The sequence below is a fragment of the Corvus hawaiiensis genome, chromosome 6 (assembly GCF_020740725.1).
Source record: "Corvus hawaiiensis isolate bCorHaw1 chromosome 6, bCorHaw1.pri.cur, whole genome shotgun sequence".
Lineage (NCBI taxonomy): Eukaryota > Metazoa > Chordata > Aves > Passeriformes > Corvidae > Corvus > Corvus hawaiiensis.
In genome coordinates this window covers 47,763,759-47,789,728 of record NC_063218.1, presented here as the reverse complement: position 1 = coordinate 47,789,728, position 25,970 = coordinate 47,763,759, and the positions used below count along the sequence as shown (strand labels likewise).

Genomic DNA, 25,970 nt, shown 5'->3' with positions numbered 1-25,970 from the left:
TTTCCTTTTGATATAGTGTGTGTAATTCTTAGTAATTAGTAAGTGGCACAAAAATTATAGAAATGAAACTGTTTTTCCTTGGTGGTTTTGGTTTTCCTGTTTAAAGCCTTCCCTGTGAATGAATTCCTCTCCAGTGAGAAATGATGGACGACAATCTTCTCCATGAAGAGTCTACCTGTGACTGATACACTGTCTCACAGCTGGCCAAGAATTAAAAAATACATCAGCACTTTACCCAATGCTTTTAGAGCTTTACAACATCGGTTACTTAAAAATATCAAGATCCCTTTATTATCTAGCAGGGAACTCCCATTGGAAATGGCTGTACTCACCATATTGAATGACTATGGCAGAAGTCTAAAGCAGAGATGATTTGTCGGAAGAACTTCCTGGCTTCTTTTGGTGTCAATCTTCCCTTTTTTACGAGATAGTCGAAGAGCTCCCCACCTGACACATGTTCTAGCACCAAATACCTAGAAAAACACAATGCCAGGATTTTGTAAGTATGTGATCACACCAAGCCCCTCACACTCACACGGTTATATACAAACACCTCTGTTTATACACAGTCAAGGAGAACACTTCCAGAAATATCAGTGGAAGAGAATACGAATTTTAAAATCAGGAGTGATTCATATGTTTAACAGGGGTTCTGCAAACTTCAGACCTGCCATTGTTGGATTCAGTGTCCAATGTCATAGCAAGACATAATCATAATCAGGAAGCTAAAAATTACCCAAAAGACCAGAAGAGGAAGCAGAGAATAATCAAGTATAAGCTTCCACAGCAGGTCTTAAAGCTATAGTGGAGTAACACTTTGTATCAAGAAGCCACAGGTCCTTTAACCAAGCTGACAATTCTTTTATAAAACAGCTGTGGCAAAGCTCCACTCAGACAGAACCAGACACACGTCAAGAAAACAGAATGAATTAAAAGTAAGTGAACAATGTAGATTATGAAAACAAAAAGAACTACCTGTGTGTGCAGCCTATATAAAAGCTTCAGCTTTTGCTGCTGAACAGCAGTGATTTGCTGGAGCAGCTGCCTGGCCTTACAACTCGCAGGTGAAAAATGTGGCACTGAGTGAATAAATGTGGCATTGAGTGAATAAATGTGGCACAAAGGGGACCTAGGAGCAGGAGAGGAAACTCCTGACCTCATCCAGCACTCTTGGCAGTCATAGAGCGAAGAGTGAAACCTTCTGGAAGCAAAGGGCTTGCCATGGATGGACCATCTTCTTGTTTTAAGTAGGGCTAATGAAAGGCAGCCAAGCAGAGGAAGACAGTATAAATCTCTGGAAATGTTGCCTAATAGTGGGTGTGAAACAGTTTTCCCAGGGAAGTGGCAGGAACACCATCAACTGAACCCTTTAAAAACAAACAAGTTTGAGTGTACTTCTCAGTCCCTGCCTCCCAACAGCACATCAGACCAGGCTGAACTGTATGTGCAGTATGATCCCTCAGCCCTTTGCTTTACAGCAGGATAGTTTTACTACCAGAATTAATCCAGCTCCTCAAATTTGAGTGGACAATGAAGAGTAATTAATCCAGGATACTGTCTTTTCTGTACCTCAAACAGCACAATCTCCATGGAAATTTCAGAATTTGAAATGAAAAGTGGAGAAGATTAATATAAATTTGGGGTCTTTATTAGTCCTGTTTTCAATGTTTCCAAAAAGCTAGGACAGTAGAAGGACTAAAAGCAGTTCTGAGGAAAGTAAAGCTTGCTCAGTGATAATGGCATTAGCCTTCAAGTTGCAAAAGTGGGACCTGAGCTCCTGGTCCATCATCATCTCCTGTGTAACTTCCATGTGTCAGTTCCCAGCTACAGAAGGAGAAAGCACTTTCCTGCCTTACAGAAAGAAAGACATTAGTATTGTCTTGCCAGATAAATAAGTACTAAAAGGGCACAAAAATTGGACAAAACTATAAAATTATGGATTTTAGGGAATTAAAATTGTAGTTTTGCATTTTTTGATCAAAGCTGAAATAGTTACAAGAAACATAGTAATGTTGACTTTTTTTTCCATTAAAATTGGTTAAAAAAGAGAAAAATCTTAACTTGAAAATCACATTTGGAATATGTGGGTTATCTTCTCGCCAAACAGATGAGTAGTTGCCCAGCTGTCTGCTGGGTACACCTTGGTAATTTGGAGATCACTTTTTATAGACATGACATTTTTTGAGCAAGTCATTCAAACACAGAAGAAAGCTGATACGCAGCACCCACAGGCACTGGGGTTTCTACGTTGTCAAGTCCCAATCCTTGATTTCTAAGCCTTGGCTAACAGATAGTCTGATACGAGGGTTTGCTGTAGCACTCATTCTCCCTCTCATATTAGAGACAGATCTGGCTAACTATCCAACATGGCAGACCCAATCTTGGCATGGAATCAATCCTAAAATTCTTCTTGACAGCTTGCTTTCTCACTGTGCCCAGCAGAAGCTGGATACAGCAGTGCATCTTGCCCCCAAAATTCAAACTGCTAGCTGCTTTCTTTTTCTGGGAGGTATCTTACAAAGATGATTGCAGTTACAGACATGCAGAACACCCTCCACACTGGCTTCAAACGAACAGTTTTTGAAAAATACAGACCCAGCATTTCTGTCACCCACAGCAGGAACTGCGAAGCAATTTATTTTCATCAACTTCATCTTATTAAAAACACTCAACAAAAATGCACTGACACGTATGAAAAATAAAACAAATTGAGAGACAGGGAACATTTACAAGGTTATTAATTTTTTGCTTGCCACCTAGAAGCAGTAGATATAATAATGGAAATGAACAGGGGAGAGCATTTGAAAAAGATTTGTGCCTATGACAAGTCAAGGGACAGAGAAGCACAGAGACGATGTATTCTGATCTGACAAAGCCCCCAACGTGACATGAGTGAGAAGGACGACAAACACATTCCTCAGTGGCTGAGTGCAACAAAAATGCTGCAGGGATCATTCCATAAGCACTATGTGGCTAAGCTGCAGCTACGATTTGTGAGTTCAGGTTGTTATCTGCCAGGCCTATTCCCTGTAGTACCTTGCGGGGTTTTTTAGGACAGCCCCCAACTAGGAGACTTTAAACAAGGGCATAATTCAGCACCTGCCCCCACCTCTGTGCAAGCCAGCATTCTGCTGGCACATTACCTGGCACAGTAGTACACTTGTTCTTTCCAAACAGGCTGACAAGAGGGGTTTCAACATTTCCAAGTGTTGCACTGGTTCTAAGTACCCCTGGACAGCTACACAAACCCCACTAAGTGCTGCATATCTGTATCTGCCCATCTGTGTGTGTGTGAGTGTGCCTAAGTGACTCCACAGAAGAAGAGAATAAACACTCTGAAAAGCCGAACAGAAAAAGCAAAGGAAAGAAAGAACATTATTCCCTAGGCTGGAAAATAAGACATACAGACACCACATCTTTCCTGAATCCATGTCACAGAAAAGAATCCAAATCTTCTATGTTCACATCAGCACCTAAAATCCTTTACTTTGGCAAAATGCTATAGGATTGGAAGTATGCCAATGCCAGTTCTTGAAGGATCTAGGAGAAGGTAAATAACATGTAGCCTGTAGGGCAAAAAAACACGAAGCAGCATTTTCATGAGTCTCTCTTCCCTTTTATCTTTCCCAGATATGACAGGTTTTCACTTCATTATTGTACTACTTTTCCAATTTATTCTAAACAAGCAAGCAAATTCTGAAAATCCCAAAACAGTAACCAGAACTTCTCTCCTATTACATTTAGAGATGAAAAGCAACGTATTGGTGAATGAAGTTTTGAGGGTTTTTAATCCTGTCTACGTAAGACTGACAGCATCAGTCTTCCTTCCCATTGTAAAAATGTAAGAAAACCTGCTCTGTAATAGCCATTTCAAGGAGGTTCAGGGAAAGGAAAGACCCAGTCTCTGGCTGGCAGCATGGGCACTACATGCTGTGATGATACAGACAGGACCTGTGTTAGGACAAAAGACTCTGTAAGAGCACTTAGCTCACATGTTGGGTGCTCTGGACACCAGCTCTTCTAATCCTTGCATTTCACATGAGAGAAGCAAGTTTTAACAAGCATTAACCTCCTGTTCTTTACTGATAGGGGACTGTGAAGCCAATTGACTTGTCCAGGGTTACAGTCACCCAGTATCAGCGCTGGGATTAGCACCTGTTATCCCTTGTGCCTTCTACTCCATGCTGTCCCCACCACCAATTTCCCCTTTGCCTGCTTGGACATTGGAAAAGCCAGAAAACATCAGAGTTCTGCAACTCAATATGAAGCCAGGTGTATGTTAAAAATAAAGTCTCAATTACTTTTTCCTCACTAGATATATTCTCTAGGAGGTTGCAAATATTTTTACAGGCCATAGCTCACTTTCATAGACACCAAGGTCCACATTTTGCATTATTTTCTCATCCCTACTATAAGCCAAGATGTGAAACTAAAAATCTCTAGTTGAGTTTCAGTTCTTGAAGGAGACAAGACTTTGATCTTTAAAGGCAAAGAGGCTGAATACTAAATACAAGAATAATTGTGTTGATTGGAAAGGAGCAGAGATTGCATCCAACAGCATTCTGTCTATTCCTTTTGCCATTTTTCCATCTGCATCCCATCATCACCACCTTCTCAATATAAGATTCTGAGTTCCTAACCTCAAATGACCCACTACATATCATCAGAGATGCAAGCTTAGAATAATTCTAGGCCTTTCTTTCTTTCTTTTTCTTTCTTTCTTTCTCTCTCTCTCTCTCCTCCCCCCCTCCCCCCCCCCCCCCCCTTCCTTTTTTGCTAATTTTATTTATTCTTTCAGGAACCAAAATAGTAAAGTAATAAAAACCCTTACAATATAGCAAAGGAGGGATGATTTCTGCATGTGAAAGACATGGACAAGATGAATGTGGAGAAATATGGTCTTAGACTACCTTTATGCACCTCAGATTCCAGCTATGCCAGGAACTAGCACAGACCCCAGACCTCTCTAATTCACAGTAGCTTGACTGTGGTTTACTGTGGCTTGTTCTGTAGCCTAGACTAGAAATTTAACAAAAAAGTACTGTGCCTCTCTTCCTCATCACCTTAACTTGTCAGTATTGTAGGGATCACAAGGTGTGAGAGCCCACAAGTTTCACATTTGCAAATTTAGACACTCAGATAAAAAGTCAGTATTCTCCTTTTTCCTGAATAAACTAAGATGTTAGTTTCCAACTCTGACATTTTTGGTTGTCCTATCATCAGCTCAAACACAAGGCTAAAACAAAACTCAGCCTCACAATCTCTTCACACTTCTACCTTTCTCTACCCCCAGGGATAACACTGCTTGGGTTCAGGCTTGTAGTGTGGGTGTTACCTTTCACTCAGGCTTTTTGTCAGGTCCCTACACCTTGGCTGTACTGGTATCTTTTAGATGTTTTCTTTATTATACCTCTAAGATAATGGTTTTCCTATCCATCCACATAGCTAAAATTTCATGTCTAAATTTAGCTAGGTATCTTGTATCTAAATTAATTTTTCATCATCATCACCATCATTGTATCTTTTACTTTGATAAATGCATTCTGGCTCCAGTTTTGGTGATTCAAAATAGATACCAGACCATCAACTGAAATATCATTTTTTTAGCTTTCCACTTTGACCACTCTTTCCATGCCTCCATTGTTCTCCTTTTTTTATACTTTATCTAGCTTCCTTCATTTCTACATACTGTATAGCCCCTTCTGTAACCAATCTAGGATCCCCTCCCTGGCCTTTGTGGTTGACTTCTGTCTCTGACCAGTCTTCAAAGCCAGCTTCCATCTTCCACTCCTTAAATATCTAGGCAAACAATTGTGTGCTCTCACGGCATCCCCTCTACACTTGGAAGAGCATCATTGTAAATGACACAGCTACATCATCGGTTTTCTTCAGCTCCTTTCTGAAGGCTGGTCTTTGCTGTGATGCTTGACAGCAGCTTGGACTTCCCATTCCCAATAGTTGCTTTGTGTGTGGGATTGTAACCTGGTTTTGTCTCCCATTCTTGCCCAGTGCCAGCACAGCAAGGACTTCTCAACGATTAGATAGATTACTGTTGCACTACACTCCTATCACTTAAAACGGCAAAAAAAGACACTTTTCGTGATTATTTCTCCTTTCCATCTGGTGGACTATACCACAGCTTCTTAAAAGGTGCCTTTGCCCATGCCCTGGGGACCTCTGAGGAATAATTCAGAGAGCCCTCACTGAGGCAAAGCAGCTACATGCTACCTCCAAATCAGGACTGTAACTAAAGAAACAGGCTAGCTCTGAGCAATGCCTGGAAAAATGCTGTTAAAGAAAGACTAACTGCCACAGAGATCACCAGGACCATTGTAGTGGTTTGATGCCCTCTTTACTAAAAACCCAAATTATACTAAACCATGACAACCATGCACTACCAGATTTTTTTCTGGCAAAATAACCAAAAAACCCAAACCCAAATGAACACACCAGTTATAATTTGTAAAGAACAAAAAGCTGTCTTTGAGCCAGTAGCAAAAATGGTGTGAAATATTAAAATTCTTGCCAGATGGGATTGCCCACAGCAGCCTATCAGTGGGGTATGCAGCTCTTGTTTTCTCAGGACAATTTACAAGACACTAACAGCTACACCGATTATTATTTATTATTGTAGAAGTGTTAAATGGAGAGATCTCTAGATGAAAGCTCATGCTGAAACACAAAGTATTTCAGGTAAGTATTTATAAATGCAAAAAATTAAAATTACCAAGAAACACTCTCTAATGCTTTAGGAATGAAAGTCAATTGGCACATCTTGTTTTAATTAGGCAATAGAAGGTTTGTCCATCAGTGCTTGCAGTTAGCTGTCTGCTAGGGAAGCAGTTAATAATTTGTTTTTATTAAATAATATGACATTTACATGTATAAAGCACTTAACAAGTAGGTTGATCTTCTACATAAGCCTGAATGTACCACTGGGCACCATCACACATCACTGGGCAATGCCCTAGAACTTTTACTATGCCCCAATTAGACTAGATATCCATGTGGCACTTGTTAGTTTTTAAGATGCACAACTTTAGCCATGCACTCCAGCAAGATGCAAAACCCAGTTATACAGAAAGAGATACACACAAAGACATAAAACATCAGGTGAGAATCTCCATCATAACGACAGGTAAGTCTTTAGTTCTCTTCTGTCCTGATGTTTACTGTGCCAACAGCTGTAAAACTCTCTTAAGTTTTGCCACAGAATCAAACACAAACTGAAATGGCTGCACCACAAATGGTAGGGGTTGGCACTGCCACAACCTTGATGAACCATGCTCCATCTCATAGTAATTCTGGCAGATTATTCACAGGGAACTGGCTACTCCTTTTGACCAATTTAGTTGAGAGCTAGAAAGCTCACTGCATTTCAAAGGGATATGTCTGGAACAACAGACAACGAAGAAAAGCTTTTAGAAGAAAAAAGACCTGGTGATTCTCCTTCCAGGCTACCACCCTACTTGCAAAATACCCTTCCATATATATATGGTTGAACATATACATAGCAGGGACGAGGTTAAAAGTTGCCCAAGCTGACATGCTCTGTAGTTCTTTGACAGCTTTTTCTCTGCACTGTTTTCTATTGATTAAATAATCTCGATCAGATATTAAGCCCCTTGTTATTGGTACAGCCTATACATTATTCAGAAGTTATATAATTTCTTATGGCGGGCATGAATTTTTAAACCCTTATTTGGCACTGGGCCAGGAGCTCTGTATTATTTCCCCCTCCCGCCCCTTGCCTGCGAGAAAATGTGCATGTGTTAGATTTCGTTTTTCTAAAAGACAATTTTAACTCGAGTTTGCATGTTTGAATGGATATTATATTTGTTTGCTGGTTACATTTGGGCATGAACAGGTTGGGGCTTTTGGGGAAAAGAGGTTGTAAGAGGTTATGCTGTTGAGCTCTGCACCTTTGATTTATTTGGGATGAAAGGTGTTTTGAGCAGTGCCCTCATGGTGTGTAGTCATGTATGCCAAGGTACTGCAGCAGCCATCCTATATGGGCACATGATATGGAATGGATTTAGTCAGAGGGATCCACAGCACAGGATAGGCAGAGCTGAGACAACACCCATCAGGCCACTGCTGCAGTTGTTAGTGACTGTATACTTTGGGGCTTTGCTCTTCAGAGCTAAGTGGCCTTTGCTGTAACAACCAGGGCCCAGACACACACAGCACTGCCTACCAAAGTCTAAAAGAGGAGTCAGGCATGGGAATATACTGTGGCTCTGAAGCTACATCTCAAAGAACTGCTCATGTCACAGAATTGCTCCACTATGGGCCTGTTTTTGCCCAAGCCCAGCATCGTGGCCTGGATGATATCCAAGCACACATTAGGCAGTGAGCAGAGGATACAGTCAGGCTTTTGGGTTGAGCTTATTAAGACTGTGTTGCACAGGGTATAGCATTAATTCCCACCACCAGCTCTGCAGGGCCTGCTCTGTGCCAGGCTGGTGTCCTTGTGAGCGGTGACACCTGCACCCCTTCCCTGGCTTCTGGCCAGCTCCTCGTCTCCAGACCCACCCTGAACTCCAAACCTCACATGCACTGGCTCCACTCCTACCACTGACTGGCTTTCTTCTGGCTACACATGCTTGTAACTCCAGACAGTCCTAAAACAAGTCAACAGCAGAAGACAAGGGGGTCAAAGTAGCTGGTTACAAATATTTTCCTTAGTTCTAATCAAGGCTCAGGTAAAATGCTATTCTGCCTTCCAGTCTTTTATTTTCTTTCCATGTATTCACAACATCTGACATCCCACAGCCTCACTCCCAAGGTGCACGCCTACCACAAAATTAATTTTCAGTTCTGGGACTTAGGAGCCACTCTGACTTTCTGAACTCTCCTTCTGCCTTTAGACATGTTTCCCTGCAGACAGACTGAATGCCAAAGTCTTGGCCTACCACTAACAAGAACATGCAGAACCTTTTTTTCTCTTTTCTGCATCCTCTAGCATCTCACAATTAGTTTTCAACAAAAATAAACAGAATTACAGGAAAACCCTGCAGGAGAGGACAGGCAGCACAAAGGCCTCTGCAGACACCCCCAGAGCTGTAAGTCCTCGATTCCTGCTGCCAGCTGATTTTGTATGAGCCAGAAACATGAGTTGTGCACAGGTACGAGGACATTTTAATTTTCTTATCTGGCTCATTGTGATGCACCTTCACCTCTGAAATCAGGAGGTGGTGTGTTGTGTACATTGCAAAGAGATTTGGGCACTTGCCCAGTGATAGCATTGTACTGATGAAAGATGAGAAAGGCACTCCTATTTGAAAAAGGTGCTGAGGAATGCATGGCACATTTCAGAGAGCAATTGTCTGGTGTCCACTCCTCCTCTCAAAACAGATTCTTGCTTAAAATGCTGATCAAGTTGGATCATAGAGATTTAAATGATGCCACAAAATTTGAAATTTTAAATCTTAAATATGAAGGTTTGAAAATCATTCAACATAAATCTACACATATATACACAAATATCTGTAGGCATCTCGCCACAGAAATTTACAGATACAGATGCAGACATCACTGGAAAGGGAATCAAGAAATACCAATACAAACAACTGAAAGAAAAGGGCATGGAGTGGTCCTAGTATGTCTTTTTTTTCTATTTTATTTCTACTCCCCACCAAGCCCCTGACGATTGAAACGAAATAGTTAATCAAATGATATCAAAACAGATAGTGCCACCCCTGTTGGGAGTTCTGCAACAGAACTGTACTAGTTGGCTTTATTCCCTCAGGAAAGGGAAGTTCCATCTCCTGTGGACTGTATGATGGCCCTTAGCTTGCCAAGCCAACAGCTCCTCCAACAGTGGGACAGCTGCTTTTCTGTGATCTGAAGAAAAGCTGCACATACTGCATAAAACACAGTAAATAAAATGCAGTAAATATACATGTTTGAGTTTAAGAATAAAGCATAAGATTGCATCCTGGAAAACACCAGAGCCAGTCACTTCACTCATGAAGGACTGGGCTTTGCATGTTTCCTCTTCTTTAATCCTCAACAAGACTGCTAACAAGAACCTCCTGCTCATTCACAGTGGTTGTGCTGCTGACAGTGTAGGAACTCCATCTTCCTCTGCAGTTGCTACACAAACTCTGTGTAGGGTCAACTCAAGAATATACATAGCACAGAGAAAAGAGGATCATCCCCCAGGTTCACGCAGCTCATCTGCAATGCAGAAATCACCAAAGGAGTGTGTCCCCTCCAGCACACACCAAAACTTTGTTATTATCTGTTACTGCCTTGCTCCTTCTCTGCCCCATTCCTGGAAGTGTTCAAGGTCAGCTTGGGTGAGGCTCTGAGCAACCTGGTCTAATCAAAGGGTTCCCTGCCCATGGCAGGGGGGTTGGAACTAGATGATGTTTAAGGTCCTTTCCAACTCAACCCATTCTGTGGCAATTCTATGGTTTGTATTTCCCTAAAATTCGACTGTCTGCACTTCCTTAGTCAAAACGACTGGTGCGCACAAAGGTTTTGGTAGCCCACTGATCATTCCCCATACCAGGCCGCTTTGACTCATTTTGATCTTTAAAAAGGGAGGATGCTCCCCCTTCCCGGCTGTTTTGTCTATTGACATTATATGATGGCAGAGAGGGAGGCATTGATTGTCTATAGCTATTTCTAAATTATCTATTACTGTGGACTCCCAATCTTGCTTGAAAGCCATCAGTGTGATCATACAACAAACATGAAATAATTAAACTGTCAGTTATATTGCTCATTTAGCCAACACAATATATATCTGAGGCTGTATATCACTTACAGAGAGCCACAGTGCTGCTGTGTTTTTCCCTAAACACCTAGATGCATAGTCTGCAGTCTTACTAAATAAGACAACTCAAAATGATGGATAAAGAGATGGAATAATAGATTTGATAGCTATCTCCACCTCTCCAACTATCTTGGCAAAAAGAACCCTACCAAAATAAACAGAAAAAGACTGCTTCGCTAACACACATATGCTAACAGATTTTTATTATTATTTTTTAAAACTCACTCTCAGTGTTAAATAAACTGTGGAAAAAGGATTTGATTCATGGTTGCATTAGGAATCTACTCAACCAAAGCCCCTTGTCACAAATTAAATCATAAACTAAAAGTCAAACATGATTTGTGAAATTAACATTTATCGAGGAAATACTCCCCAGCGCTGCATTGTGATTAGTCTCTGGCTTCTGAAATATCACCCATAATTCATGAGCTCCTCTGAAACCATGCCACTACTGCTAGTGCTGGGATGGCATGCATGATGGAAAGGTGCTGCCACAACCAGAGAGCAATCCCTTTTCTGATGCTGGTGAGAACCAGAGGTCACTGTGTCTTATTATTTGGGAAGGTACATGCATACACGCTTCTCAGCCCCCACTCACTTGTAACACTTCACCCCTCCACAGGCCCTCTCTTCCACCTCTCAGATTTATCAAAGGCCACAGCTGTTTCTAATTTTGAACATGGAGGCTTGGCAGAAGCTCTGCATTGTGCCCTTTCTTTAAAATAGCGACTAATAAAAAATGAAACTTAATTAACAGTCATTGGTTCTTTCAGAGTGTGTGTCTTTCAGCAGAGGGATTCGGTGCCTTTGCAGGGGGATGCAGACAGCTTAATCTTACAGGCAGAGGAGCTACAGCACAAAGCAGACTTAGTGATTGTTCAAGGCTAAATGGTCATTGGCAAAGCATGCTTTGGAGCCCAATGTTTTTTAGAAGCCAGGATATCCAGACATAGCTTAAAGATATGGGATGCTTTCCTTTTCAAGGTGATTTTCATCAGGAAGATGTTTTCCTGCCAAGAAATGCAGTAATTTTTTTGAAATAATAGTGTAATGCCATCCCTACTGCACTGAGCTCTAGGTATTTTTCACAGGGAGCAAAATAGCCCCCAAGTCTTATGGGATAAAGAAGGGAAGCTCAGCTTCTGGCTTCACAGGCATTCAGAGCAGGAAGAAAGCTTCAGCACCTCTACAGCCCATCCACTTGTGGCCTTTCTTCTGCATGTATTCATACATTGTCACCTCTGCTCAAGTCTACTACACCTGCCTGGAACACATCAACACATCAGCTGTTTGCTGTGTTCATGCAGTGTGTGTGTATACCTAAGATTACACAACACAGAAACCAAGGTCACAAAGAAGAGCATTGCCTCTCTTTTAATCAAAAGAGGGGTCTCATACCCTCTTTAAACAGAATACAGTGAAAATGTCCTCTGCCTCTCTTCAGGATTAAAGGAGAAGGTACTCCCTGTAAAGCCTAATTTCCCTTTGCTGCCCTTCTGCTCACAGAACAGGCTGTGTTAGATCTGAGCCTCCCTCTCTCCTGATCTGCAGCAAACAGGGCTTCATGGAGCCATGACCACTTATGCCACTGAGGACAGAGCATTCAGAACACAGCTCTGAAAACATCTGAGCCAACCTCCACCCAGTGCCTGCACGAGCTCTTTCTGGCAACTGCATTCCACCACGGATGGCAGGCTCTGCCTCAAAGGAGGAGGAGGAATCCAAAGGAAATTACTGCCTGCTCTACTAAGCTAACCCTTAGGCAGAGAGGCCTCGCTTCTCGGAATAGGAATTCATTGCTCCTGTAACAAGACTGGCTGAATAGTCCATGAGGGACTGTTACCTCCATTCAACACACTTTCTTTGGATTAACAGTCATTCCCTTCTTGTGTTGAGACACTAAAAAGAGGTCACCAATGGATGGTAGCTTTTAAAAACTGTTTTATCTTTTTTAACCACTCTCTTCTACCTGTAATAACCTGATAAAAAGCTGGAAATCGCAGACTTCCCTACTGGGTCACCCTTTTGTATTTGGAGAACATTGATCTTTTTCCTGTTGTGCCAAGATTAATGTGGTGTGTTTGTTTGACAACAGATACAACGTATTTAGTGCCTTAAATCAAGCTAAAGTGATTGTCTGTGGACAACATCCCTGTCTGGCACTGGTAATGATCTGGAGAAAGAAAAAATCTTAAAAAAAATAGCTTTGCTACATAACTGTCACTGCAGAACCATCAGGGGATTACAGTGGCCCTTAAAACCAAAATCTGTTGCTGATGGGACAAATTTAAAACACTTTTAAGTAAGAGTTGAGGGTTTCAATGAAAACTATTAGGCAAAGGAGGTTATCCAAATTATCCACTCTAAGTCTGTTACAGCTTTGATTCAAAATTGTTCATGATCTTACAGGTACAAACCTTCCTTCTCTCTTCCTATTTTATAGAAAACATTGGTTTGTCCTCTTTCTTCTATTTTAAGTAGGAAAAGAAACAGCATATAAGTTTCTTATAAGTAAAGGCTCACTCGAGGGAAGATACTGAGATGCTGGAGCATATCCAGGGATGGACAATGAAGGGTCTAGGGCTCAAGTCCAGTGAGGAGAGGCTGAGGGAGTTGGGTTGTTTAGCCTGGAGAAAAACAGGCTCAGGGGGGAACTTAGCACTCTCTACAACTCGCTGAAAGGAGGTTGTAGTCAGGTGGGGGTCAGTCTCCTGTCCCAATTAAAAAGTGACAAGATAAGAGGAAATGGTTCCAAATTGCACCAGGAGAGGTTTGGATTGGATATTAGGAAAAATTCCTCCACTGAAAGGATGGTCAGGCATTGAAACAGGCTGTCCAGGAAGTGGTGGAATCATCATTCCTGGAAGTGTTCAAAAAACGTGTGGATGTGGCACCTCGGGGCATGATTTAGTGGTGAATATGGCAGAAGTAGGTTAATGGTTGGACAATGATAAATTTTCCAACCTAAATGATTCTATTATTCTATGAAAGTACAGAGAAGAACATGAGAAAAGCCAGGGAAATAATGAGTGTTCATTCCTCATCCACATACCAAATGCCACACAGACATCAGCAGAGGGTAAAAACACACCTGTTCCATTCTTTCAGAAATGTTACCAAGTTCCAAAACCCCAATCTCCCTCCCTCCCTCCCTTTCTTTTTCCTTCCCTTCCCCTTTGTCTGGCAAAAGCCAGTAATACCTACAAATATTTTTTATTTTCGTAAACATCATGCAGCTTTAAAACGTGGGGATGTTCTATCAACTTCAGGATGGCTATTTCCCGCTCCACCTGGAAGAAACGAAAAGAAACAGAGAAGATTAGAAGCTTGGTCTTAGAATACATTAGATATTGTCACACATTTTCTTCCCATTTATCCATTTTCCATTCCTCTTCATATGCAGAGGATACAGAAAATTGTAACAATGTAGCTTATTTACCACTTACATAATTTAAGAAAAATTCAATTTATTCAGCCTCAGCACTCCCTGCCCTGCGGAACCAAAAACCCACAAAATTTCAAGGTTGAAAGAAAAGTCCCAAATCTACCAAAGAAAATTAGCTGTGGGAGTTATATGAGCATTCAAGGCTGTTCCTGCCTCACAATCCAAAGCCAGTGACATGTTCTCAAAGTACAGAAACTCTAAGATGTCACATAGGGCTCTCCTGACCTCCCACAGCCACAGGTGTGGCTGCACTATGAACTGCATACTCAGTTAATGTTAGAAAATCCCCATCCTGAAGAACTTGCCATGCATGCAGGGGAGAAGACATAGAGCAGTGTGATTTTATAGCTGCAGAACTGAGGCGCAGAAAGGGAAAGAAATATAAGAAGTGACATAAGAAGCACAAGGCACAACAAGAAATTAAAGCAGATTACTGGAGATGCGGCGTTCAGAGCCTTAAGCACAAGACTGTGTTTTCCCTCAATTCCCAGTCTGCCCAAGGATGGCTACTTCCAAGAGCATGTTTTCAACGCTGAGTTAACAAGTTGTGACTAAGTCCCTGTAATTAGTGCAAGGCCTGTTATCACCCAAAATTCCTATCGTGACCACTAAGGGTATTCATTAGGGATGGAGTCAGTGCAATTCCTCAGCTGTTAGCAAAATTGCTCTGCTGCTCGAAACCACACTGTAACTGCTCTGATTTGACCTAGGCTAAGTCGAGGGGAGTTAATGTAGCACTGTGGAGACTGCGGATAAGTGAAATAAACTCTGCAACAAGACGCAGTCTAAGCATTGCACAGTCGGGCGTGACAAATTTCTAGGAATCCACAAAGGCAGGAAAAAGACCTAAAGAAGCAAACAAGGACAACTAGGTAGGGTTTTTTCCAGTCCTTTAAATAACTGATTTTCCTGGAGCTGCTATACTGACAAACAAACCATGAACAAACCACAAAACCATCCCTTAATGTCTCCCCTGCAGGGATCAGATGAGTAATTAGGAACTTGCCCAGTACACTTTTAGTTCTCAATGTCCTTTAACTTCCTGAGAGAACATCCTCTGCTAAGCCTGAACACAGACAACTTTACCTGAATGCCAGGAAGATACTCTTCAGGAAATTAGAAAGTGGTAGTTCGCAGCACTGCGCAGAGGAGGATTTCCCAGCATGTTGGTTATCACCCCAGATCTCTCTTCCTCTACAGCACCACCATATAAAAACAGTAAAAGCAACTTTTGCACTACATCGTCCTTAGCCTTCCTCACATACCAGAATGGAGGAAAGTGTATTTGTACATGTGCCAATCTCAGTCTTTCAAAGACACTTATTCCTCTCTGCAGAGTCAAAAGTCATCTGAGAGATTCCACTTCCACACTTGGGATCTCTGGAAATAGCTCCTTCAGAGAAGTGGGGAATGCATTTAAACATGTATGTATGCACTTCAGCACTGCCAGAACTGCTAGGAATTCAGTGATACACAGTGCTTGATGGTGACAGCTCTGTGGGTGTTAACTTACTCATGACCAGCACTCTGATGAAAGCCACTTGCACAAACAGGAAACAAAAGCTGGGTAGATTTCAACTGTACAGCTATTTCAGCACAAACCCAGGGGGTAGCTAGTTTATTCCATTTTTGCCTCCTCTTCAAAAAGACCTGTTACTCTTCTCTCTTACAAGATATGCACTGAGATTTGCAGAGGGCTTGTTCAGCCCTATAATTGATAAAAGTTGGATTTGCTTCAAAAACGAGGAAAAACAAAACAGAAGAAGCACCCACTATCATAACACTCTTCCAATAGTACTGAGATTCACCATCAGCAACATGTACTGGAGCTGCTCAGAAACTGCAACTCCAATGAAGCTCCTTTTGGATGGGGAAGAACAGGTGTTTCATGGGGAATGTGACCATTGCACTAGCTATGACAAGATTAATCCAACCCCAGTCTTCCTCCTGGGGATATCCTGCCTATGAAAGATAAAATTCCCTGGTGATGGGCTGTCTAACAGCATTGGTGACTCACTTCTGAGAAACGCCTTGGTTGGTTCAGTGGCAACCTAAGTTCAGACCAAATGAGTGATGGATGGCAGCATCCAGTCAGGGTCCTGCTTGGTTATTGTCCTAAAGCATCAGAAGAGGCAGTGACTTATGACTACCACTTGGAGAAGGGAATTCAGCTACAGCACTGCGTGGCCTATGTTTGGTAACAGACAATCAGAGTAGAAAGGAAATACCTACTTATGACCTACAGATTTACTCTAGGAACCAACTAAAAAGAATTAACCTGAGTTGCTTTTTTTTCCTCATTTGAGGTGTGTGACTGTAGGAGGTTCTATGCATATTTTTAAATTCTTGGGAACTATATCCTAAGAGGAAATACAGTTTTGGAGGTCTCAATTTCAACCAAGGTATGTAGAGAGCATCTGTCTTGATGTGCCTGACAGCATTTCACTGCAGTGTGGTCAGTTCAGTAGTGTGTTGTCTGCGCCAGTCAGCTTTCCACAGTCTGCTACCTCTTCTATCTGTAAACCAAGGACAAAACTGATCTACTCATCTCAAGTAAGACTTTGTATAATCCTTCAGTGAAAGGGCATTTAGGGAGGAAAAGTGTCATTACTGTACTTCTTGTAGTCCAGGACTTTGCCCCACGTAGAGGCACAAGACACTAATAGTTGTATTACTTTAGGATCTAGAGACTCCCAGTTCTCTAGACAGCAGTCTGATAAAGACCATCCTCAAAAAAATCTCATAGCAGTGTCCCACCTCTTTTTCCTTAGGAAGAAAATCAAGAGTTCACAGAAACATGCAACAGACCACCACCCCAGAATTACAACTGCAGTCATTACTGATGGGTGACTCTCCTGGATCCTGTCCATTTTTTAGATCCCTACAATGAAGCCAGTAATTGATACGGGCTGGACACAGACTGTAGATCTCAACAGCAATGTCACTGATGCACAGCTCAGGAGGACCTAGCAGCCATCATGTCACCAGGAAAGGAGAGATATCTGAACTCACTGGCAAAATAAGAGAGGTCTGAAATAGCATGCAGCTTTGCCTTCTTCCCCAGAGCTTTGCCAGCCCCTGGCATGCCTTTTTTGCGCAGCCCTGTGTTTGCAAGCCATGGAATCTGTTCAGCTCTGAGCTGGCAAGGACAGGGGAGAGGAGAAACCCTGCAGGGGTGTTTGCTTTAATGCACATGCAATTATCAGAAAGCAGGGCAAGCTCAGAATAGCCTGTCTAGGGAGGCTCAGAGCCTGTGATAAACAGGAAACATAGAGAAACATTTGCCTAATGGTTAAAAGAGAAAGGAATAAAGCAAAGCTTTTCTGTTGCACAAACACCGGGTCACATCACAGGGTCCCAACTAAAGTCAGGGTTGCCTCATGCCATGGTAGGGTACTGACTGTGCTTTGAAACTGAGGGAAACAGCTGTGAAAGGCTGTGTGAGGCAAAAGGAGACACATTGGTAACGTGTAGCTGTGCAGGTGCTGTGCAGGTGCCAATTAGAGGTTCTAAAAATCTGTGCAGGAGGTTGATTTGACAGGATGCTCCAGTGATTCAGCTAATGACAAAGTGCAACACAGGGGCAACGCCACCCTTAGAGGAATCATGCAATACTTTGCATCCCTCTCCTCCATCTCTACTTTGCTCTCATTCTCCTCCAGAGGAAGTCACATCTCTCTGGTTTAAGTCCATCTTGTCAGCAAATATTCACTGGCAACAAGTGCTCGGCTCTCTTTCTTTTTAATTCGGGCACACAGGGTGTTAATTTACTTAGAAGGTAAGGAGAGCAGGTCAAGGGAGCCTGGCATTTTGTCTCAGTGAAGAAGGAAGTTTCCTTCTCTCTTGCACTCTTTTGCTCAGTAGCTATTGGGTCACTCATGACCAATTTGCTCCCTGAAAAATGAGGCTCACAGCTTGTCTTGGGGTGACTTTCTGATGTGTATGCCATATCACTGCCCTATGCTCAGAAATTAATTATTGTGCCTTTCTATGCCTTTAAACTGAGCCTGAGAGGGGGAAGGAAAAACTGAGCAAAACTTTCCCAAAGCAGTTTGCAGCTTGTTCAAGGTCACATAGAGATAGCGACTTTTTTTTCAGCTGTGGCAGGGAAGAGAAGAAGCATCCAGCTTGCTGTTTTCCAGTCAGCTTTTGGCCAGTTGTTCAGTTTCTTTTCCTCCAGAGAGAGACTGAGAGTTGAATTTTGTTTTTCCTTCCCTGGAATTTCGGATTTTCTCCCTTTTCTACTGGACCGCTTCAACCTCAGAGCACATTGGGAGGACTTTCCACTGAGCACAGAGGGCCTGGCCCTGGGCCAAGTCCCAGCTCTGAGTAGACCAAAGGGAGGACTCTGCCATTTTCCCAGGTTTTTTCTCCACAGCAAGAGATTTTATTATTTAACATTATTTTCCTTTCCCGTGTGTTTCTTAAATAAATAGTTTTATCTTCTTCACTTTCCTTCGAGGAAAATTTATTTTTCCGGAACCTGGTGGGGGAGGGGTGGTTGTGCCTTCTCTCAGAGGATATATTTCTAAATTTGGCCAAACCGGAACACAGCTGTGTCATATTACCATGTATTTTATCTACCATACCTGTGCAAGCACTATGCAACAACAATTTCTAGCAGTTTCTCAAAGAACAACTACACACAAAAAGCTGGGGGACAGCAGATGACATTTCTGACTGGAAGCTTTGAAGCTCACCAGCAGCACAGCAGAAAGCCCTCTCTTTTCTCCATTGACATCAGTAGCTCCCATATGGCTCTAAACCCTGGCTTGAGAAGGAATTCCAGAGCTGCAGAAATGGTGAAGGCCAGCAAAGTCCTGCAGGATGCAAACATGTTGTGCTGTTTTCTCTACTCACAGAGCAAAATGGTGCAGGGAGGGTAGGCATAGTAGGTTTTCCTGTGACAATCAAGATCTCTCTAATGTTGTCCCTACTTTGAGGTAACTAATGAAATACTTTTCAGAACTCATGGCTGTCTCTCAGTTACAAGAAACTCATCCAGGACATGACCTTTTCTGAATTCAGAATTCTCTACACTCAGAATGAACTTCAAAGGATGCAGAGATTTGGCTGCTTATCCAACTCCTCAGGCTAGAACTCAGGTTGGAAACCTTGTACCAGAGCATCTACTTTCTCCAGTGTCTGGCCTGCTGTGCAGTAATTTGCATTTCCATGATGAGAGCACAGAAAGCAGAGTAAATCACTCTGGTATTTCACTGAGTTGAAGTGGCAAAACCAAAGGCATCTCACAGGAAGAAACTAATATTAGGTTCTCTGAAAAGTCTGTGTTCCTGCCATAACAGAAATATCAAAGCAAAACACCTGGGTTTTATTAATTTGATACTTATGCTTTCATGTTATGTGGGACTGAAAGTTAAAAATGGTGAAAAATGCCTGGCTTTGGTGAAGACTGTCTAGGTCACCTGTTCACTCCTGCCCATAATCACAGAAATAGGCTACTCCTGAAATCAGAAGAGAACAGCATTAAAGCAGAAATGGCTTTATACAACAAGTAACTGTAGGTCCATTATGCCCCGTAGGGTCATTGCTGCTGTGATAGGACACCATTCCTCCAAACAGATTAGGCCATTACCAGATCTAAGCAATACCAAAACATCTCATGCATTGTATCAGTTACATCCACAATTTCTACGGCAACATAAATAGAGTTGAAGTGGAAAAAATATCAGGGTTTAAATGATTAAACATTAAAGTATCTTCCTCTGCAGCTCTGAATTTGGCTGACTTTTTGCTTAAAATGACCTTTCATTACCCTTATCCAAAACTTATTCAGTAGGCTATTATGAATGCAAATGAAGAGCCATGAAAGTTGTGCATCTATAGGGAGTATTTCTTACTGCTATCCTAGCCATTAACCTCACATTTCTGAATATATTGAGCCAGATTCAAAATGTATTGAAGTCAACAAAAGACATCAACTGACTTAAGTGGGATTTGAATCAGACCTTCTAATGATCATTAAGTGGTATCTGGAAGAAATCTTCTATTATACAATTTTGACTAATTAAATGTTTTAACACGAATTCAGGTTTTCTGTTAAGTATTAGCAATTACAAGAAGATTTTACAAAAAATAGATAAATGAGGGGGAAAACTAGACTTAGATCTCCATAGAATCAGACAGCTAGACAATTCTTTACAAAATACTTACAACAAACAGAAAATTACTGGAAAGCTGAGCAACTCCTTATTGTACTGAGGACTCTATTATGGGCTCATCCCACCACAATTTTTGTTTGCATGTGTGCTTCTCAAAGCTATTTCTCCCTAAATGAAAATTAAAATAGGTATGTGTGAGAAGCAAGTGAGATGCATATTTCATTTTAAAATTTGCATGTGCAGACTTCTATACCATGAAGCTTTAGGAGGGAAATTTACTTTCCACAAACTAGTATTATAGCAAAACGTCAGTTTCTACTTGTCTTTTTCCAAAGTCCCTTCAAAACTGCAACTCTGAAAGCTCCACTGAATTTCAAAATTTAGCATAAACTCTGAGAGTATTAAGTTGGCTGGAGGGATACTGTTGTTAATTTTCTTGGAAATCCTTTCTGCTGTTGCCGGTGCATCTCCACAACAGATTCACGGCCTGGCCTGACACATAGATTGCAAGGTCTTGAAGGGACAGATCCTACAGGTTATCTAGCCATGGAAAATCCTATCCAGAACGTCATGGTTTAGCTCTGTAGCTAACACCTGCCGTGCTCCTCAGGGCTCTGCCATCAGCTCCCGAGTAAATATGGCACTTTGACTTATCTGTAGCGTATGCTGCTTTAAGAAGCATCAGGGCTTCATGCAAAAGACACTGATGGGAGCTGACAAGGAGTGGATTTATTCATTCAGCACTTGAGATTATCTGCTGCCCGGTGGTACACAGCTAATGAGTGACTGACACACAAGTCTCTGCCAGCAGTCAGCAGAAAGGCCCCATTCACTGGAAGGCAAACAGCCTCCCTGTGCCTCCTGTTACCTTCAGTGAGTGCCACATCCTGGCTGCCATCGCCGAGTAGTGCAGGACACAGGACACAAACCTGCAGCCACTCTACAAGAGAAATAACCTGATCTTTGACTCGCCTTTCTTTTTCCCTCCTTATCCTGGTTTTTAATGTTAACGCCCACTGTGCTTTCTGTAACTCGTGCACCCAGCCTGGCATTTATGAGAAACCCGCCACCCCCATGCAGCATCCACAGCCAGGTCTGTGTGAACATTGGCAACCACTGCTCCAAAGCAGCACACTCGGTCCCTCTTGTGTGAACAGGTCCCCTTGCCGTGCCACATCTGCAGTGCTCACCCCAAATGTAGAGCTGTAAGTCTAGTTCCCCCTAGCAAGGCACAGAATCAAAGGATCACAGAAAGCTGAGTTGGAAGGGACCCCCAAGGGTCATCAAATGCAACTCCTGGCCCTGCACAGGACACCCCAGGAGTCACACCATGTGCCTGAGAACATTGTCCAAATGCTTCTTGAACTCTGTCAGGCTTGGTGCTGTGACCACTGCCCTGGGGAGCCTGTATACAAATGTATGCTGGGCTTGTTTCAGGGGTGTATAAGGCCCTGTGAAGGAATGGAGTGCAATTCATAAGTAATCTTTCCCCAGCAGAAGTTACTTCTTCTGAAGAGAGACGGTACAGCCCTGAAAACTTAATGTCTTGTGGGCTGCTGTGCTAAGCTACAGAAAAACAGTCCCTCCACACAGAGGAGAGATAAGCTGTAAAATTAAGGGGTGAAGAGAATTCAGCTTCAAATAATATAGGTGCAGAACTTCTTGTATTATTTGAGACATCACAGATTTATTATGGGCAATACCAAAAACAACACTGGAATGCTGGAGCCAAAGAATGTGTGGAGAATGCAGAAGATGCTGCATCCCATTAAGGAAATATGGGCAAGCATAAAGGAGTCAGTATAGCACAGCACAGCAAAATGTTCTGCCAAAAATATAGTGTGGAGCTTCTGAGAGCATTGGTTGAGGATATGATAAGGCAGAGGGGTTCCCAAGAGCATCTAGGAATGGGACTGAGACAGTGAAGTGATGCTGACAGTACTATGGACTGGATCCTTGAGGGACTCCACCATCAATAGGAAGAGTCATTTAAAAGCAGAGTTTTGGAAAAGCTTCAAAGGATGAATTCTCTACCATTTCCTATGCATCTCAGCTAGCCTCTTTCTCCCTCTTCCTCTTTTTCTCCATTAGTCACACTGGCCTTGTTTAGCTCTTTGGCATTGTCTTACACAAATGTCCTTTACATTTTCTGTAATACTCTTCCAGAAGCAATCAATGGGATTGCTGCTATTCCCTTCTCTACTTCTTTCCTTAATGGCCATCTCTGGTTCCCTAAGAAGAAATAAGCTCCAGGAGAGGGCAGAACAGCTGGAGCTCTGCAGAGATTGGAGGCAGAATGCCAGACTCCATCCCTGCCTTGCCCTTCTCCACAACGAGCCTAACAACATGATTAATTTCAAAGGGTGGAAAACAGATAATATGATTTTTGTTATTCTGCTATATTCTCCTGTCATTCACTTTTGGTTGCCCCTTAACTCTTTAGATAAATATTTGTATGTATTTGTCTATTAGGATCTCATTTTGGCTGAATTAATAGACTTAGTGAGATACTAACAGCTGATGTGGAGAAGGGATTCTCCAGCCCAGTAGTCCCTCACAGCTGGCAGTGACAGAAGCAGAGCCTGAGCCAACCCATAGCTCACCCCTTTGTTTCCAAAATACAGTGTTGAAGCACAACTGCACCTCCCAGAGGGACACTATCCCAGACAAACAGCAGCATGGACCTCATCCAGGAACTGTGGAAAGGCAAAGGGCAACACATGTTCACAAAGTTCACGTTTGCACTTCGCTTTGCACTAAAGAGGGAGCCTCAAGGGGAGGCCTGGCAGCTGCAGGCAGAGGCATCAACAGCTAACTTCCTGCCAAGCTGTGGAGCCAGCGGCTGGGTACTCAGGGAGGCCAAGCAACCCTCCAGCCCAGTTCTTCTGCCCCAGCAGGTCGGCAATGGTTTCTATCATCCTGCAGCATAAATAGCAGCTCCTGCCTCACGTGCACCAGCTCTATGTTAGCACTTCCATGTCCATTCCATCTTAGAGACACTGATCCCAAGAACTACTTATTCTTATCTTTGATAAGAAATCAGTCTGCTTTGTCCATAATTCTGCCCCGAGTGTGTCTCTCTAGGGACATGACCATATCTGGTGTATCTCTGTAATGACACGAAACAGCGCTTCGGTTCCAACCATCCCTGCCCACTGGTCTGGATGTGGGATTGTAATTTTTCATGCAGACCCACCTCAACCACAAGCATGTTTTTTCACACCTTGCAAAACAGGGCTGAACAATGTGGGAAATCAGCAGTAACCTCTTCCTATCTTCACCTGTGGGCTACCTGTTTGGACATAGCCAACAGCAGATGATCTCAAAGCCTGTTCTCTCAGCTCTTTGGTGACTCACACGACAAAATTAGTGGCCTCAGCCTCAGTTACTCAGGTCAGGAGTAAACTACTGGTGGACAGTAAAATGGCTGTTGTAAAACTTTCCCCTCCCTCACCTACTGCACCTCAGCGTTGAGAAAAAGCTTTCAAGATGAGGCTAACCCTGACACAGCAGCTTTGTCCATGGTGCCTGTCACTTCTTCCATCACATCAGGGATACAGCAAAGACAGCAACACTGTCTGGGAGCTTTCCATTGGGGTTTAATCTTCAAAAGAATGACTAATAAGGCAGGAATTGAAGTACAAAGCAAGAGGCAGAAAGAGAGAAGAGGAAATAAAATTGCCTATTTTGCCTCAGTCTTGAGGCTGCCTGTGCTCACTCCCTGCCTGTCCTCAGGTTCAGCCTGCAACAGAAGACATTACAGCAAGACTTGTACTCCCCTCAGTGAAGACAACATCTTCCTCTGTTTTGTACAAGCAACAGAAGCTGCAGAAAATTAGTCGATTGCTGCCATCAGCAACCAGGATCTCTCACAGCTGGGAGTTAAGAGATCAAAGACAGCAACGAAGGAACATTTTGTTTCTCAGTTATTTTATCTTTGCGCTTCTCATATCCTTCTCATCACACACCAGTCCCTTATTGCTGGAGGTGATGATGACATCTTGCACTCTATCAACATCAATATCAGGATCAAGAAGCCTCTTGGCAAGCAAGGTTTACAAACAACATTGTAAAGATAGTTTCTCGAGCATCTCAAAACAGGCGATAGGGATAATTCCTTCTCCACATTGTCTGAACCTACTTAGGAAATGAGGACTTAAGACACCTCTGGCCATATCCAGCATACACTCTGGAGCTGAATACAATAATTTTCCACATCTTCATTATCTTTTCCAATGCATTATTCAGTCAGGTCAGACTTTCAAAAGTACTTGGCATTGGCCTATCTCTTTATCTCAGTGTTTGTGGGACTCTTACTACTAATTGAGACCAGAGCCAGGCAGTAATGATGGGCAAATTCCATCTTTTAGTTCTAGGTCTCTAGAGATGGGTTTTGTAAGATGAGGCCTGCCTTTCTATTTATGCATCTATGCCTCAGACATTACTTCTCAGATCCTGCAGTATTTCAGAGCCTTTCTGAGTTCTAGTGATGAATCCTTCAGCTTCACCATATTAAACCATAGCCAAACATATTCCCTACCCTCAAAAGGTCCTCTTTTCCATATAGTGACAATCACTTCTGCAGTATGGAAATCTTCTCCCTTTAATTACCCGTGTCACTCCAAAACAGCCTATACTCTTATGACGTGTTGTACTGCAGTGCCGATGCACCCACCAACACAGCATGATTGCATAGAGATCAGGAAGAGTAATGAAATTAGGCATTTTAAATTTGAGAAGGTGGTATTTTATTATTTCTGAAGAAGTTGTGGTTGTGCATCTTCAAAATAGTCAACTTAGCTGCCATTATTTGAGCCTCTTCCCATTCCTTTGTATCTGTCCTGTGCATCACATCTAATACAGAGTTCACAGCTGTTTGGCTTTTGATGAAGAGCAAAGACAGGATACAACGCTTTGGTACGTCAGGTGACAATGCATCGCTAAAGAAAGTGCTAATGACTCAAAAATTACATAGCAGAAGCAACAGGAAAGTTCCAACGTTTAGCAAATTAGCTTAATTCTCTGAAGATGAGGGACGTGGATGGACATGCTTATTCCAGTTATTCCTGCAAGTGGCAGAGAATGCATTCCAAAAAAAGATGAAAATTTGAAAATTGAAATTTAAATCATATCACCTTAGGCCTGTACACCTTGGGATGCTTTGGCACATATACAGGCATCCTGCTTTCACAATCTAATTCAAACTCCCTTGCTCTTGCCAAATACTTAAGAAAACACTTATATGTACAGATTGAAAAGTGCTCACAATTTGCTGAGAAGATGGCAGGCTAAATTTGAAACCAGCAATATTTGAAATGGACAGCTGGGCTAGATCTACCCCCCTCCCACCCCAACTTTTCAGTGTTTTCTGCAAGAGATCACGTTATCAGGCAGCTGAACCTTGTTCCCAGATGTTTGGAACATGTGAAAAACAACCTGTGAATCGGGGAGTTTTCCAGTACTCAGCATTACGGTCACAACAGCATTTTGGAATGAAAAGGCAAGGGATGCTGTTCATGTCATCCTCTCTCTACAGAAAGGAAAACCAATTGCATCTCTTTATAGGAGATATAATTAGCTCCCTTCTTTCCAATGGAGAAAGCCTTTTACCCCATGA

At 42.4% G+C, this 25,970-nt stretch overlaps 1 protein-coding gene and 1 long non-coding RNA gene across 16 annotated transcripts in view; one reads left to right on the top strand and one right to left on the bottom strand.

Annotated features, from left to right (window-relative positions):
• BRSK2 (BR serine/threonine kinase 2) overlaps positions 1-25,970 on the bottom strand; it is a 311,051-nt gene that overhangs the window by 93,304 nt on the left and 191,777 nt on the right. For all 15 annotated transcript variants that reach the window (XM_048306081.1, XM_048306083.1, XM_048306084.1 and 12 more), the window contains exons 3-4: positions 13,991-14,076; positions 333-473 (exon numbers count right to left, since the gene is read on the bottom strand). In XM_048306081.1, the coding sequence (XP_048162038.1) occupies positions 333-473; positions 13,991-14,076 (227 nt within the window). The remainder of the gene's footprint in view (positions 1-332; positions 474-13,990; positions 14,077-25,970) is intronic.
• LOC125327099 lies at positions 8,624-18,253 on the top strand. The gene is made up of 3 exons (XR_007204130.1): positions 8,624-8,633; positions 15,352-15,357; positions 18,146-18,253. It is a non-coding gene; the product is annotated as an uncharacterized LOC125327099 (long non-coding RNA).